We start from the raw sequence: 17172 nt of genomic DNA on the forward strand, positions 1-17172 counted from the left end.
GAGAGATGTTTCGGTCCTCTGGGCTTTACAGGGAGTGGAGTTGAGGGGGCAGACGGAGTGGGGAGGTCAACAAGGGGCTAGTCAGGCAGGCGCTGAACTCAAATAGATTCCCCTTCCTTCCTGACTAAGTCTTGAAGTGAATTATGATGGATATAGAATAACAGATTTCCTTTTCCATTAAAAAGCTCCACTCCCTACTTTCCTGGAATGGCCAGCGATGGAGTAGGTTGTCACTGAATGGATTTCATCCCTTGGCAGCAAATTTTTCCACTTCCACATTGGCAGTTCTTTTGCCAACTGCAGGCGTAGGAAAAACTGCCCTTGTTTAATCCGTTGGTACTATTGGTGTCCTCAGATGAGAGTATCTGTAGCACTCTCTGAGAAGGCCTGGCTGGCTTCAGGGAGAAAACGAGTGACCTTAGACTGCAGAGGTCAGAAGCAATCCTCTAGGCTCTGGTGCCTGCTCTGAGAGGCGACTTGGAGGGCAAACACCACAGTCAGCACATGGCTCCAGCTTAGGGAAAGAGACGTTAGGAGTGAGAGAGGGGCTGCCCAGGCTTCCTTTTAAAAAAAAAAAAAAACCTCCAAGGTTTTTGGTACAAGTTGACAGTTTGAGATCTAAAGTTTAGAGTTATCCAGAATTTATCATTCAGTGTTGCCCTCAGATTTAGGGAATTATACCATTTTCATCCCTCTCTCATTGCAGCCTTTTTAAAATTGTTTTTTTTCTTTTTGTTTGCTGAAACTTTTTTTTTTTTTTTTTAGAAATACATCACACATATGTGATGAAAGAGTAGTACAGTGAAACCCACATACCTTTCACCTAGATTCACCAGTTATTACCAATTTGCCACATTTGTAAAGCTGTGTTCTCTAACACTTGACCTGGAAGGATAGGTGGGCCTCAAGTCTCTTAAACAGGTCACCTTGCTGGTGTGGGTCTGCCTCTTCCTTACTCTGTGCCACTTTTGATAGAAGGTGGGCAAGAAGGAAATGAAGGGAAGAAAGTCAAGCAATGACATATTTAAGGTTAGGATCAAAGCAATCTGACAGAAAATTCCATCTCCGTCTATATCCTGTGTCTTTGTCCTTTGGATGGACGTCACAGTGAGGACAAGTTGACGTTGCACCAATTTTATATGACTTGAGGGGGCTGCCATCTCTGGCCAGACTGATTCCTTCATGTATTAGTCCATGTGGGTCTACTGAAAGGGTCCTGTGTGTCTACGTAGAGGGTCTAATCCATACGTCAAGAATCCCACCTGTTTTCTCCAGGTGGCCGGATGACTCAGTTGGTTAGAGCGCTAGCTCTGAACAACAGGGTTGCTCGTTCAGTTCCCACGTGGGCCAGTGAGCTACGCCCTCCACAACTAGATTGAAGGACAATGACTTGGAGCTGATGGAGAGGCACACTGTTCCCCAATATTCCCCAATTAAAAAAAAACCCACCTGTTTTCTCGATACCTTGCCACATGGCTTGTCCATTCACATTTTGCTTAGACATTCACTTGATTGTGTCTTTTTCCCAGTGGCCATATCATTAATTTATTCTCTGTCAAGTTAGGTTGCAGGCAGGTTAATAGGTCTGGAAATATTCTTTTGCCCTTCATGGGCAACTTTTATTTTGTTTCTCCCTGGTTAGAGCTTCAAGTCATTTTTTAAAATGTTATTCTCTCAAATATTTTTCTTTCATTATTTGTACATTGAGCAAATAGTTAAAGTCTTTAAATTACTGGCTCAGGTACACATAACTGTTTACTTCCTCATATCACTTTTTACTTCCTGAAGTGGTTCTTGAGTGATATTAATAGAGCTGCTACTGGTTGCATGTTCTCTGGTCTGGGCACATTGTGTCCCTACTTACCATCGACTTGTACGGTAGCTGTTGTATTATCTATTATCTATTTAAGTTGTTATGTGTGTTTGAGTTATATGTGAATCAGAATAACGAAGACAGGGAAACTCCCAAGGGCTTATGTCGTTCAGTTCTCCTAGAGGTGGATAAATATTAAAATTCTTTAGGTCACTGATTCCCCATCTTTCCTCTCTGTGACCCCAAATTGAAATTATAAGGCCTTAAAGTACTAGTACACTAGAAGTAAATTCTTGAAGGTGGGGACTTTAGTCCTTGCTATATATCTTCAGCATCTGGAACAGTAGTACTTTCTATAGCAGCTTCTCTATAAATATTTGTCAAATAAATACATCCCCAAGGAAATCAAAGTAAGTAAGGACCTATTTAAAAAAACAAAAACAGGTGTCCACATATAGTTAACATTCTCAGGCCAAATACCAGCTCTTCCACTTATTGGCAGTGTGACCTTAGGCCTTAATTTTTAAGAACATCGGTTTTATTAGCTCTTAAATGGGGCCATTACTCACCTTATTAGAATTGTTATGAGGATAAAATGAGATGATGTGCCCGAAGCTCCTGGTACAATGCTCTGCTATTGGCAGAATGTGCCATCAGCAAACATTAGTTCCTTTCTCATTTCCTTCCCTTTCGGGATTTGGATTTATATAGCATCCTTTTTGTAAAACCTCCGTCACTCTTATTTGGGTGTTGACCTGTGGTTGGGATCTAGTGAGCCAGGAAGTTGGTTGTCTTATGAGACTTCCCCTTCCTGGAAATGGGTACCCCTCCTCAGACCCATTCCTATCTCAGCCACTTTTTGGATGCAGTTACATCCCCTCACTTTGTGGTTGCTGTAGAGGTGGCTGATAAGCTTGTATTTTATTTTCATTCCCATTTCTGATTTGTGTATAAGACTCATCAGATTTATTTCTTGTGCAAGGATTTTGTCACCAAGCCAGATTTCAAAAGCTTTTTTTTGGAGCTCATCTCACATAACTCTTTTGTATTCTGAAACATTTCCTGAGCATATTTTGTTCCAGTTTGTTCCAACTGCTGGCCCCATGTTCCCTTTGGTTGCCACCGCCATTCTCTGCCAGGTTGACTTCAGATAAGCAACAGAGCCACACCCTTGGCCGCTGGATCCAGATTCATTGCCTTCTCTTCTTGCTTATACCTGTTTACCCCTAACCTCTTCTGTGCCACTAACCTCCCAGAGATGCCCACTCAGAGCGGTACCAAGATAATAGACACAGGTAGGATTTTTCCAGTGAACCTTAAGTTGTCTAAGAAGATATCGCAGTGTACGTGTGAGGAAATAAGCAGACGCCTGCTGAGCACACGGGTGAGCCCTATTTCCTATGCCAGCACAGGCCTGTTAGATCATTGCTCTCATGCTGGTAAGAGATCCGGGGATAGGTGCAGAGGCAGCTGAAAATTATTTGTCTTCCACCTAATGCGATCCTAAAATAGCTCCAGGAAGTTATATCTAAGTGGATTCTATAGAAATAGTCTTGCTCATGATTCATTGGAAAACACTGGCGTGTGTTTCCTCCTGTTAGCTGAGGAGCAGACTCCTGGGCACTCAAGATTGAGGTACAGATTGCTGTACTCTGGAGTCCCACGTCTCTGCTGTCCCAGGGGTGGGGACCCGCCCAGGTCCAGGCCAGCTGGGTGGACCAGTTGGGCATTTGCCATGGCCTTATCAGATCATGTGTGTGAGTCGATCATCCTTGATTGTCCAGGTGGTCAGTTTACTGTGGTGACTGCCCTTGCTGTCCCCGGGTAGAGCAGAGAGGGTTTCAAAGAGAACACAGGGCTTTTGGGAAGAGAGCTCCGTTCTAGGAATCAGAAAATCGGGCTCTCTAGTTAGTGTTTATCTAATTGTGGGTTTATAACAAAAGAGGATTGCCTGATCTCAGAAATTCAGATCACTGGTATATAAATTATGTTGGAAAGCATAAACCTGATTAATGAATATAATAATAATAAAGACAACAACTGGCTTTCAGTCCTGGCTCCTCTTTTCCCAGCTCTGTCACCCTGGGCAAGGACCTTTTTGGTCCATGTATCTTTTTGTTTCTTCTTTACGGAAAACTGGTAACTTTCTGAGCCTATGTGTCCTCAACTTTAAAACGAGGGATTTGGGCTAAGTGACCTTAGAGAAGGTCCCTTCCGACTCTGAATATTGCGTTGTCATTATCAGGTAACCGACTTTCAGAGTGATTGCCCCAGGCTGTCTCTGACGTCCACTCCACTGTCCCGTCCTGACTGCTTTACACCGTTTTTCTCGCCCCTCCTTTAATGCATCATCTTTTTGCCCAGAACTTTGCTTGATGCATTCTTTTTATTCCTGTTCCATCCTAGTCTTCCCTTTCTGCCCCTGGACTGACCACCCACTGCTTTCCAGTCTTCTGTCTGCCAGGCCATTCTCATGACGTCTCTATCAGCTGTATCTCTAAAACCTGTATATTCAGCACTCATCTCCATCCTCAACTCCATATCCACATCCATATAATATTTCTCCCAAAGTCACTTCCAAATTCAAATCCTAGACTTCTTTAAATCTTCCTGATATCCTCTTTCTTATGTCACAAGCCCCATCTTTCTGCCAGTTACCCGGACATGACCCCAGTTTGGAATCTCATTTCTTGAAAATCTGCCCCTCTGCCTGCTCCACACCCTCCCATTTAAAACGTCTTCAGATTCTTCCAACTTTCCTTCGTGTTGTATATCCCATTTTCCCTTTATGTTCCCACTGTCTCCACTAATTCAGTGTCATAGCAAATTACTGTAATGATGTCATACCTCACCTTCTTATCCCCATTTTACTAATTTGTCTTTCATTGGAAAGGACGCTTTCATCATAATCCATCATTAAGATCCAGGCCGCACCTCTTCAGAACCTTGCATTTCTCCTGATCCACTGTAAACAACTTCTCATGTGCACTTTTATACGCTCCTGCTAGCCTTTGCATATGCTCCTCCTTTTGGAATGCTGCTCCTGCACCTCCCCCTAAACCCTAAGCCTTCTTATTTTGGGGGCTTACTTAGCTTTAGACTTGTCCCCTCCATGAGGTCTGCCCTAACCTGTCACTCGCTGTGGTTCTCCCTCTCATGGGATTCTTTACCCCTTGTTGCCCCCTCCACTCACTGGGTACTTGGCATCTCTGCTCTTGTTACATGATCTCTCTGCCTGTGCCTGAAAATGAGGACTGATTTCTGGGCTTGGGGCCCATTGACCAGATTTTGTGTGGTACGTGAAGAAAACGCTTCAATTCCCTGGCACATTTTCCACAATACCTAGCAAATAGAAGACACTTTATAAGTGCTAATGAAATGAATGAGAGCTTGATTTTGCACTTTATTCTTAGCAGGTGGTGTGACTGCCTTACTACCTTGCTGATTAGTCATAGGGACTATTTTAGCCGAGAAACCTTAAGCTGGACTAAATCTCTCTCCACATGTCCACACGTGACCTTTCAATCTGTTTTGTTCGGAAAGCCCAGTGACACCAAAATGACTGGCACATAGTAGGCACACAGTCAATTTTTATTGCATGAACAAACATCCTGTTGCCCTTCTTACTCATTGGTGACTTAAATCACCAGTTGGTAACTATCTTTTCTTTCTCTTCTAATCTCTGAGTCAGCTTTTTGGTCTGTTTATCGTTCCATTTCTTCTTTATAGAATGTATCTCAAATAAAAATGTTGTTATGGGAGCTTTTATGGGAGCTTAGCAATCTCTTTCAATTTGAAGTATAATAAGTAGCAATTCATGGATATAACCCTTATTGAACTGCTTTTCTACAAGGAAATCTAGCTGGTCCTATCTGTTCCCTAATTTGTAGTTTTTGATATGAAAAAATATACAGGAGCTGTGATTTGGGATTCTGGTTCATCAGTAAGAACTCCAGGAGTGTCTCATTCTTCAGTTATGTATTTGTGTCTGCCTCACGAGCCCCTGGAAAGCTGGGCTTAGTGCCTGGCTGCTGTTCCTGATGAGGGTAATAGGAGGCTGTCTTTTTCCTGTGGCAGCTCCTTAACCTGGGCCTCTCTGTGCGGTATCTGCCCTAGGGAGTGCCACTGTGTCGTTTAAAGGCTCACACAGAGTAGGTGCTTCTTAAAATACTTTTCTGTAATTGGAATGTGAGAAATTAACTTTTAGGCTTTACGCTATGTGGTGTGGTTTTTTTAAATACATGTGTATTATCACTATTGCTAGGGCTTTAGATTTTTTATAAATGTTCAGATGCAAAAGTTTTTCTTAATCTCAATTTCTCATTTTCCATCCAATTTAAATCAAGTTAGGTTCTCTTGGCTTGAGATAATTTTGATTCGTTTCATGATGCTTTTCAGGTACTAGTTTGTAAAATGTAGCAGAGTCAGACCAAAGTAAGCTTTTAAAATTCTAATTCTGTAAGGAGAGCTATTTAAGAAGTCTTACCTATCAGAGAGTTTTGACTGTTCCACTCTGTCCAAGAAACTGTACATAACAATACATGTAAGATTCTTTAATTTCAGACGTTATTAAGTTGACAAGAGTATTTGAGAATAAATGACTGCCCCAAAATGAGAATTAAAAGTTTGTTGTATATAGTTGCTTAAGCAACTATAAAAATAGACAACTATTGGTAGTAATTAGTGCATTAGTTACCAAATTGCTCTCCCATCTCACTAAAGAGTTGTGACAACTCTTACTCAGTGTGATGAAGGGAGTAGTGTTTCAGTCTAATCTGAGCACTCTTCTTCCTCACTGAGGGGCTGCTTGGGGCATCTCGCCTGCTCGTGCTCCAGGGGATTTGCATGGAGATGTTCACATCTAGCTTCAGAGGTCTTGTCTCAGGCTGGGTGGGTATGCTCGCTCAAAGTGCAGTGAGCCTCAACTTTCATACATTCTGCTTCTGAACAGACTAACCCGCACTTTTATGTATTATACCCTGACATTCTTGTCATAGACCCAAACAGGCTCTTTGTGAGTCAGTCAATAAACCTTCTGAGTTACTGCACGGTTGTGCGCCTTCCCTGGCAGCCACTAGTTCAGGTTCAACAGCAGTACCATCGCTATGTGCAAGGTTGTGTTTGGGCAGTTATTTCAGTGTTTTGTTATACTTTGATTCTTTGGTAAAAATGAGTAAAACAAAAATGAAAGTGCCGGTAAGAAGGATTGGTCTTTAAAAGTTAATACAGTGGAGAACAAGATGGAGAGGAATTTTTTAGGCATTGAAAGCAGCAAGTCTTCCACTCCATTTGGACAGTCAATGGACCTAAGCCAGTCTACTGTATTCAGTTATGAAAGAAATGAAAAATAAGGAACAAGTATAAAATGTTGTACCCATATGGTCAAAGGCTGGGTTTCAAAAGGCAGATGTAATTAGAGGCTTTGTCATATAATGTAATGTTCTGAGCCGGAACTGCCTTCATCAGATGTTAGTTGTTTAGCTGTCTCAGTTTGACTTTCAAATGTGTTTTCAGGAAACGTTCAGCATGAAAGTCTTCGTGTAGTGTGTGTGATCACTTGATTGATGTGGAAGGCCTTTGTCTCCTGCTCTACAGCGCAGGCAGGAACTGCTGCCCTGGTTAGGGGGCTGCGCACCTTCCTGGCTTGCCCGCATTCTAAGTCTGGCTTGATGAGTTTATTTACCATTGTTAAACTTCTCTTAGTGTAGTTATTGCATTTGCTTTCAACCATTTTTTTAATAACAAAAACCAGATCACGCCATTAACTTGGAAGTGCGTCATTGACGTCTCTCTAAGGCATATTATCTATATCTGGGTGATATTATCTATAAAGCTAAACGATTTTAAAACAGTTGCCTGTTATAATGTGAATCTACCGTAATTTGTTCAACCATTCCCTGCTTGATGACTCTCAGTTTGTTTCTGGCTATTTCACTCAAAGCTATGCCATAACTAGATTTTACAAACTAGACTACCAGAGGTGGAAATAATGTGTCAAGCAATATGTATGTTTTAAAACTTAATAGATTATTGCCGTATTTCTTTCCCAAAAAGGTACAGCTATTTTTACTCCTTCCAGTCAAGTAGGGAAGGGTTTTTTATTTTCCATCTAAAATTCTTGCCGGTTGAAGAGGTGAAAAAAGGTATTTCACTGTGCTTTGATTTGCACTTTTATGACTACTTGTGACCTTGAGCAGGTTTCTGCAGAATTGTTTGCCATTTGCGTTTCTTCTGTAAATTCCCCTTTTTCTCCCAGGTTGCTTTCTTATTGATTTATAAGAGCTTTTTTGTCTATTGGTATATTTACTCTTTGGCATATGTGTTGCAGATATTTTTTTCCCAGCCCTTTTGTCTTTTGACTTTGTGAATAGTATCTTTTGCCAAAAACTTTGAGAACCTTCTGTGTCATTTTTATCGCTTTTCTTTATGCCATATACTTTTCTTCACCTACCACTAATTTTTTTTTTTTTTTTTTTTGCTAAATTTATCCCTTCGTATTCTAGAGTTTTTGTTGCTAATGTGAATGGGATATTTATAGCTGACATAGAGAAAAGTTATTGGTTTGTATATACTTTAGTTCTAAATAACTCACTAAGTTCTTTCCATGTTTTAGTCTGTTGAGTTTCTGGGCATATAGTCATCTCCAAATAAAGATAATTTTATCTTCAAATAAAGATAATTTTATTCCGTTGTGGGTTTTCTTTGTAGTACAGTTAGCTAGGACTTCTGTTAAAGTCATCAAACCTCTCTTACAAGCAAAAATCACATCCTGCTTAGAGTCAGCTGTAGATGGATCCTCACCCCCACCGCCACCCCCTGTGGCTCTGTGGCATGACCCTCCTGTGTAATGTCATCGTATTTCCTCTTCACAGCAGAAGTTGTGGGTATCAAATGACTTCAAAGCCAGTCTTGTGCAGGCTCCTTCCTTCCCATCTAGATCCCAAGTTCTTTACAGTGAGGGATCATGTTCCTTCTTTTATGCCCCTCACAGAACCGAGCAGAGAATTGGCACATGATAAATACATGCTGAACTGTCAGCTGTGTTCAGTGGGCTCCGAGTCTCTTCTTTAGTTCTCCCCACTTTTTTTTTATTGGGGAATGTTGGGGAACAGTGTGTTTCTCCAGGACCCATCAGCTCCGAGTCGTTGTCCTTCAATCTAGTTGTGGAGGGCGCAGCTCAGCTCCAAGTCCAGTTGGCCGTTTTCAATCTTTAGTTGCAGGGGGTGCAGCCCACCATCCTTTGTGGGAATCGAACCGGCAACCCTGTTGTTCAGAGCTTGCACTCTAACCAACTGAGCCATTCGGCTGCTCCTTCCCACTTCCTCCCTCAGGTGAGTTCTTATGTAATTGGACTCTAGACCAGATAACCAAAGTGTTCTTTGCACAGAGGGCCCTTCTATCTTACCCATCTGTAGAATTCAGATTTTTAAACCTCTGCACTGGAGAAGTTTCCCTTCTCAAACTTGATCAGCATCAGCATGACCTGGAGAGCTTGTTAATATACAAACTGCAGGGTCACCCCTAACGTTTCTGATTCAGCAGGTCTGGGCTGGGACCCGAGAACATGGCATTTCTCACAAGTTTGGATGCTGCTGGTCCAGACAATGCCACGTGAGGACAACTGCTCTAGACTGTGGTTGGTGACCTCATAGATTCTAGGCTACAAGTTCTTTGCATGAAAAAGCCTGATTCTCGTAGTGATCCAAGTTCTCGCACAGTCAGATCCCCTTCCCTTCATCTGCTCAGGCCTTGTCCCTCCAATGTAAGGCTGTGCTGAAAGTCAGAGTATGTCTCGGGGGCACACAACATTCATCTTTCACAGCATAGGCGATTTTGAAATGAAAAGCATTTTTTGGGCATAATGAAAACTCGCTTTCCTTTTTACCCTCTCAGCCTCTGCACTTAGATACCTTCATGAAAACAGAATCATCCATCGGGATCTAAAGCCAGAAAACATCGTTCTGCAGCAAGGAGAGCAAAGAGTGAGTGACCCCCCTGGGAATTGGAAGTCCTGGGATTGCCTCAGGGAAGCTGCTCTGGTGGATAAGGAACTAGCTCTGCATGTTTGTTTATATTTGCATTTGCTTGCGTTTGTATTTGCTTTGATTCTCTGGGAATGCTTTTTGATTTGAAACAAAATCCAGCAGAAAGTTCTTGCTTGCAGATTGAGGCAAATTTGAATGAATCACATTGTTAATTGCCCAAGATGCAGGAATCTGATAAGGAAAATAATGTTTTTCTTCCCACCTTCCCCCCCACCCCCCAACCTTTGGGACTAGCACTTCTTGGAAATAGACTTTGTTTTCCTTTGTTTGATAGCGTCCACTTTTGATGCTAACAGGGAAACCAGTGCTAAGTTTGTTCTAGATATGGCTGAGAAGAGGCGTTTGGTGCTGGCACCTGTGCGTGGAGCCTGGCCCAGCCTGCAGTTTCCCCAGAATTCTCAGTGACCCTTTCAAGTGGCCCTTTTACACAGGTGTGGCGGTAACCTCCCCATGGGGCTTGGCGCTGTGTTCTTTCACGGCCTTGTTTTTTCAGCTGGGGTGATAAGCCACGGCTCAGCTGAGCAGAATGTAGTAACTCAACTCATGGGTCACTGAGTCTGTCCGAGATTGCTTCTGTCAGCATTCTCGGGCTGTTCCAGGACCACCACAGAGCTCAACTTTGTTGCCATTCACACGTTCTCACCATTGCTTATAATAGTTAAGAACGAAAGGTACTTACTGACTAGGGACTGGCCTGCTCTCTCACATCATAAAGTCCAGGGTTAACGATCTTGAGGGCTGGTGCTTTAATGTTAGTCTCCCTCTGGTGATGGTCACAGAGCAAGGGAGAACATATGCCTTTTTCCAGCATTTTCACAGCGCATGTTTCCTTTTGTCCTCTGTCTACCACATTCAGGGCATTCTGTGTATTTGGCGGTTCTGAGGAACTTAGGATTTCAGAAATATTCTCTGCTCTGTCAGCAAACAATCAGAATTTTTATAGGAGGATAGTGTATTCTCATAACTCTCAGGTTTCTCCTTGTTCTTTTCCAGTTAATACACAAAATTATTGACCTAGGATATGCCAAGGAACTGGATCAGGGCAGTCTCTGTACTTCCTTTGTGGGGACCCTGCAGTACCTGGTAAGAAACGGGGTTTACACGTTTGCTGGTGAGTCTCTCTGGTGGCCACATTCGTAGGCTCTTCTCTATACTGTATTTGCCTTCTCACATCTAAGTCTTGCCAGCTCTTTGGATGGTTCCTAGATGCGTAAGAATTGTCGCATGAGGTCAGAGCCATAATTATCAGTTCAAGTCAGCACAGAGTCCCTGTGGAAAGATAAGGCCATCATCTCTGATGTCAAAGGAGCTCTGCTAGTGTGCCCTTGTCCAGATCCCATAACCTCTGTGCTTCAGTGTGTCATCTGAAAATAGAGACTTTAAACTAGACTCATGCTGGTCTGTAGAGGCCACAGTTTCCATAAGGTGTCTCAGGGGCCATTGAGTACGAGATGAGAGGTCTGAGCTCCCACCCTTTCTTTATGTTACTTGGTCTGAATATTGGGGTTCCATGTGAGTCACTCATTCATTCGAGAAATACTGACTGAGTGTAGTCTGTGTGCCGGGCACTGTGCTAGGAGCTGGCGATGCAATGGGAAAGAAGACAAGCATGTCCCTGGCCTTTAGAGCTTAGAGTTGAGCATGAAAGCAGGTATTACACGGGTACTTACACAAATAACTAAGGCATTCTAGTTAGTTTCTATAAGAGCTGCCGAGTAGAAGTGCAGGGTGCTATAAGAATATACATTAGGAGGGCCTGAAGGAAGAATAGGTGAAAAGGGGCTGGAGGTGGGGGAGAGGAAATTCCAGGCAAAGAGAAGATCGTACATTAGGAGACCAGACAGTAGGGCTGGAACCTAAAGAAGAAGGAAGAGAGTATCTTGAGTTGAAGCTGGAGAGACAGGTAGGGGAGAGATAATTCAGGGCTTTTTTAGCTGGGATAAAGATTTTGAACTTTATCCTAAAACCTCTGGAGAGACATTGAAGGATTTTAAGTTGGGGAGGTATCAGGTTTACCTTCTAAAAAGACCACTTTTGAAACAATGGGGAAAATGAATTTCACTGAACAAAAGTAAATCTGGGCAAGTAGTAAGGAGGCTGTTGTGATAGGCAGTCCAGAGCTGGCAGCAGACGTAGAGATTGATGCAAGAAATGCTTAGCAAGAGACTCAGCAAAACTGGGTAATACAGTGGCACCTCGGTTTTCCGACGTAATCCATTCCGGAAGACTATTCGAGTTCTGAAACGTTCGAAAACAGCCAACAGCTAGGCCTCAGGATCTTGCACTCAGCAGAAGCCACGTGATATGTTCAACTTCCAAGGCGTGTTCGAAAACCGAAGCATTTACTTCCGGGTTTATGGCGTTCGTAAACCGAAATGTTCGTCAATGGAGACGTTGGAAAACTGAGGTACTACTGTAGATTGCTTGTGGATGATAACAGCCAAGAAAATGTTGATTGAATAAAGGAGTCTGCAGTTTAAAAAAGAAAAACAGTTGAAAGTCACTAAGCTAGATGAGCTCAAATATCCTATGTAGTTCTTAAATAAAAAGGAAAAGAAATTCTTTGACGTTTTCCTGAGTGCATTTATACTTACTACTTATGCCACCAACTAAGGTAATGGGCTCCAGCGATTTATCACCTGCTATGTGGATTGGAGCTTTCAGAGTTGTGACTCACGGAGGGCTGTGATTCAGGTGCTTGTGTCTGTGTAATGTGCGCATGTAGGCCTGCGAGTACCTCCTGGGATGCTCATCAACTCAGCAGCAGTTAGATGGGAGACTCCATGCTCTGACCAGGATGCTCAGTCCCATCGTTCACGTACAGAAGCTAAACCTTCTGTCCATGACCAGACACAGAGTGACCTGGCCATCCCCAGTTTTTCCTCTGAGTTTGGACCCCTTGGCCCTTCCATAGGCGTCACACTTCCAGCCGGATAGCACACGCCTTTGCTTGTGATGGTCCTTTCTGGAATGTCTCCTCGCAGACATTCCTCACTCATGTGAGGAGCCTTCTTCGGAGCTTGGCTCTTGTCCTACCTGTTCTTCGAAGTTTTCCTTGGTCACCCAGCTCTCTCTACTTGGGCAGCAGTCAGGCATCTGGCTTTTTCCTTCCTGATTGTATATATTCCATCCCATTGTACGCCCACATGTCATAAACCACATCAGTTTAGGAGTCTTGGTCAGCATTTAATGTATGTATGATGCATTTGGTGTGTACAGCCCAGTATCATTATCCTTTGTTGTATATAGCCTGTCTTCCCATCTCTACACAGAGCCCAAGAGAAGGGTATATGATGTACTCTGGTCTACCTAAAAGTACCACTAGTGGCCCTTGTGTCAGCATCATGAGTGAACGGGGTACAGAAAAATCCTAGATACCACCACCTAAATGTGGTCACCTCCTCACCCTTGAGTGGACGTGCCAGTGCCCCTGGATAGAGCTAGGAGAGTGTGGGGCATGATTAGAAGGGCTGGTTGCCCTTCCTGTGGTGGCTTCTCAGAAGAGGGAGAAGCTCAGGCGTGTCCCCACCATGCATCGTTTCAGGCCCCAGAACTGCTGGAGCAACAGAAGTACACAGTGACTGTCGACTACTGGAGCTTTGGCACCTTGGCTTTCGAGTGCATCACGGGCTTCCGTCCTTTCCTCCCCAACTGGCAGCCTGTGCAATGGTGAGTGAGAGACCATGGCCCTGGGGCAGGGCCGGGAGTGTCTCCTGAAGGAAGAAGTGTGTCCTTCTGTCTTTGTCATGTCAATTTACCTGTTCGTGTCTCACTGAGTACTCCCAGGCTGGGCCTGACACATCTGAGGTCTGTGTTCCAAAACAGAAAGTCCTGTTGGGACCCTGCGTGTGACCAGTCCAAGCTCCAAAAACCTAGAAAAGTAGAGCAGTTGTCAGGTATTAACACCTTTGAATATAATACTATAGAAATGACACAAATAACCCTGTGTTCAGTAGCAATAAGTCAGTCCATTCACACAGGCTGTTGTGTAAATTTGTGCACTTACACTGAAAATACTTGTTTTAGTAAATAAATAAAAGATATATACACGACAAATGAGAAATATTTATATGAAAATCTATTGTTGTCTATACCTGAATATAAATTTTTGTTTTAAAAGCATAAGAAGATGGCTTAAAATGTGAACCAAATAAGTTACAAAAAAAGATTTTCTAATAAAAAACCAAAGTATACAATTAAGTTTTAAAAAATTATATTCTTTAACTTTTTAATTATAAAAATGTGTTGTTCATTTTATATATATAAAAGTTAATCACTGAAGTTAATTACTGAAAGTAATTACTAAAAAAGTTAATTATTGAAATGTATAATTTAAAAATTAACGTAATGAAAATTAACATTTAAAAATTAACAAATGTATAATTTAAAAATTAACAAGTTAATTATTGAAATGTATAATTTAAAAATTAACATAAATTAGTTAGGTTGCATTCAGAGTTGTTTCTTGAGAGGCCACCCAGTAATTTAAACAATGCTACATTTCAAATTTTTTTTTCAGTTTCTATTTTTTGAGGGCAGTAATTAGTTCATATGGTTCAAACTTCAAAAAGTATAACAGAGTATACAGAGTGACAAACCCACCTAGTTTTCTTTCCCACAGGCATTCGATTGCATTGGGTTTTGGTGTGCTTCTAAGGATGTTTGTACATATCCAAGAACATTGGCATGTATTGGTTTATTTTTTCATTTATGTATCTTTCCCCTTTTTTACATCAATGGTAGTATAATATGAACTCTGTTCTGTATGTGCTCTTAAAGCATTTTTACACTGTGAGAATTTCCTTCACATACTCCTGGAAACAATCACCATGACAATTTTTGTGTCTCTCCAGGCTCTTCAATGTGTGTCATACTTAAAAACACACACACAGACACATGCACACACACACAAATTACATACTCTCATATAATCTGCTTTTTATACTTACTATTGAAAATGATTTATTTTATACCGTATTATTTGTTTGGTATTCCACTGTGTGGCCGTACTATAGTTTGTGACTTGTCTCCCATTGTTGGAAGTGTGGGTAGTTTATAATTTTTACTTATTAAAATAACACCAAGAATAACATCCTTGTAGGAAAATCCTTATATATCCACAATTATTTTTCCCTAGGATAATTCCTAGAAGTGGAATGAACAGATCAAAGATTATGCATATTTTAAAGGTTATTGATGTGTATTAACGAAATGCTCAACAGAAAGGTTGTATGAATAACATTTCCACCAGGAACATACAAAGTTGTGCCTTTCACCACACCATTGCCAATACTGGCTGTTGTCACTTTTCTAAGTATCTTTCTGGAAGTAGTGAAAACAATGAACTTTTTCGAAAATAGGTATTTAAATCATGAGACTATTTATTGATAAGAATAAGATGCAGCTTTTGAAATCTGGTAGAAGAGTAGTTTTATGTGATGTGTTCAGTTCAGTCAATGTTTATATATCAGATGTTAGCAAAGCAAAGATGAAATGAGGCAGGTCCCTGCGCTTGAGGAGCCAGGTAGAATGGCAAAGTATGCCCTCCTGTGGTGACTGATTTTAAACCTTTACAGATTCTAAATTTGGGGGAATTCACTCATTAATTTATAGTCACACCTTATAATGTAACCATCATAAAAATAATTTTACATATCTGTGCAGCTATAGTGTTTTTAACTAACCAAGGAATTAACTGCATTTCTCCAGTTCAGATGTTGAGTTTTTCCATTATTTGTAACAAGATGAGTTAAAATCCGTTAGAACTGGATGAATAAGTGCCATTTGGAAATATATTCCTAATGGTTTGGCGTCTTCATAGAAGTCTGTTGTCTGCAGAACCAGCATCCTAGAACTGCCCTCATTGGTGCTGGAAGGCCAGGTGACCACTCTCTTCTCTGATGCCCAGTAAGGAGCTGTTGAGTGGACTCATGTGTGAGAAGTGCCTGTTTCATCTGCTTTGTAAGGCTTAGACAGCTTTTAAAATTTTCACTTTCCTCTCAGACAGCAGGTAGATAGTAATTTCAGGACAAATGCAATTTCAGCTTTAGAATTCTATTTTGCAATCTAGGACGTAAGCTATAAGCATTTTACTTACTATGTCCTTTTATTTTTATAATTTCACATTGACAGGCTAAGTTTTTTGTTAGAGGACCATCCCATTTGTATGTAATGACAGAGTATTGGTGATGGTGACTTACACGCACAAGTTCAGACCGAGCTATGACCCACCAGCCTCTGCCAGCTCTTCTGGGTTTCCCATGTGCTTCCTTTACCAATGAGAGTTGCACAGGTGAACACTTTTTATTTGAATTTCTTAGGTGTTTTTTGCAAAGGAAGTATTTGGACATTCAGACAGAGTCGAAAGAGCACCAGACTTTGGATGTGTGTCCCTGGTTCTACCACTCTCTAGTTGTGTGACCTTATGCAAATTACCTGATTTTCATTTCCTTACCATTGAATGGGGGACTAAAAACAGTGTCTGCCACATATGGGGTTATCATGGCAAAGGGGTACATGTTCAGTGTCAGAGTACTTGGTTATCTAGAAAGCATTATTCAAATGATCACCCTTGTCACTGAGAAGATTTGAAACCAGTCGGGTTTTAAAATCTTTTTTCCTTTAAAAACTACTTCAGATGCATCAACAAGTTCTCTAAATTGGGAAATGTAAAAGTTCACTTACCCTTAGAAATAATATTTAGCCATATACATTTAGAGGAAAGTGTACGTGTGTGTGCATGTGCTGTGCACATTTCCTGTACATGTGACATGTGTGCCATAATCATGGTTTGGAAGTCCTACTTTCATCCTCCATCAACACGTGAGAGTTTTGAATTAGATAAAATGAAAGGTAGAGAAAATAATAAGGATGAGATAAGGTTTCAGCAAGCCATTCTGTCTGCAGGACTTGGCACAGAATGGTTAGTGACTACTCACTCATTCAGCCATGACTGCCCTTTCTTAAACTCTCAAAGATGCCATCTAGCAGGGTGGAAATGCACTGACTGTTATCCCAAAAGATTAAATAGTGACCTGGGGGGTATCCTGTACAGCTGTAAAGTGGTATGTTGCAGTGTTAAGGGCTGTAATCCACAAGAATACATGACTGCAGGCATTCCAAAGTCCGGCAGAAGAGTGAAATGGATATCGTCGTTTTTGAAGACTTGAATGGAGCAGTGAAGTTTTCAAGCTCTTTACCCTACCCCAATAATCTTAACAGGTAAGGCACAGTGGCATTTCTCTTCCACATATGTTTCTTTTTTTGAAATAGATGTCTGAGGTGACATCCATAAGCTTCTTTTTTTTTAATAAC

General features: G+C 41.6%; 1 protein-coding gene across 4 annotated transcripts in view; it reads left to right on the plus strand.

Moving 5' to 3' along the window:
- The window catches only part of IKBKB (inhibitor of nuclear factor kappa B kinase subunit beta), a 51164-nt gene that overhangs the window by 15010 nt on the left and 18982 nt on the right, over window positions 1-17172 (plus strand). For all 4 annotated transcript variants that reach the window (XM_081046993.1, XM_081046994.1, XM_081046995.1 and 1 more), the window contains exons 6-9: window positions 9707-9795; window positions 10852-10941; window positions 13403-13527; window positions 16972-17079. In XM_081046993.1, coding sequence (XP_080903119.1) covers window positions 9707-9795; window positions 10852-10941; window positions 13403-13527; window positions 16972-17079 — 412 coding nt within the window. The remainder of the gene's footprint in view (window positions 1-9706; window positions 9796-10851; window positions 10942-13402; window positions 13528-16971; window positions 17080-17172) is intronic.

The sequence above is a fragment of the Rhinolophus hipposideros genome (genome assembly GCF_964194185.1).
Source record: "Rhinolophus hipposideros genome assembly, chromosome: 4".
Taxonomy (NCBI): domain Eukaryota; kingdom Metazoa; phylum Chordata; class Mammalia; order Chiroptera; family Rhinolophidae; genus Rhinolophus; species Rhinolophus hipposideros.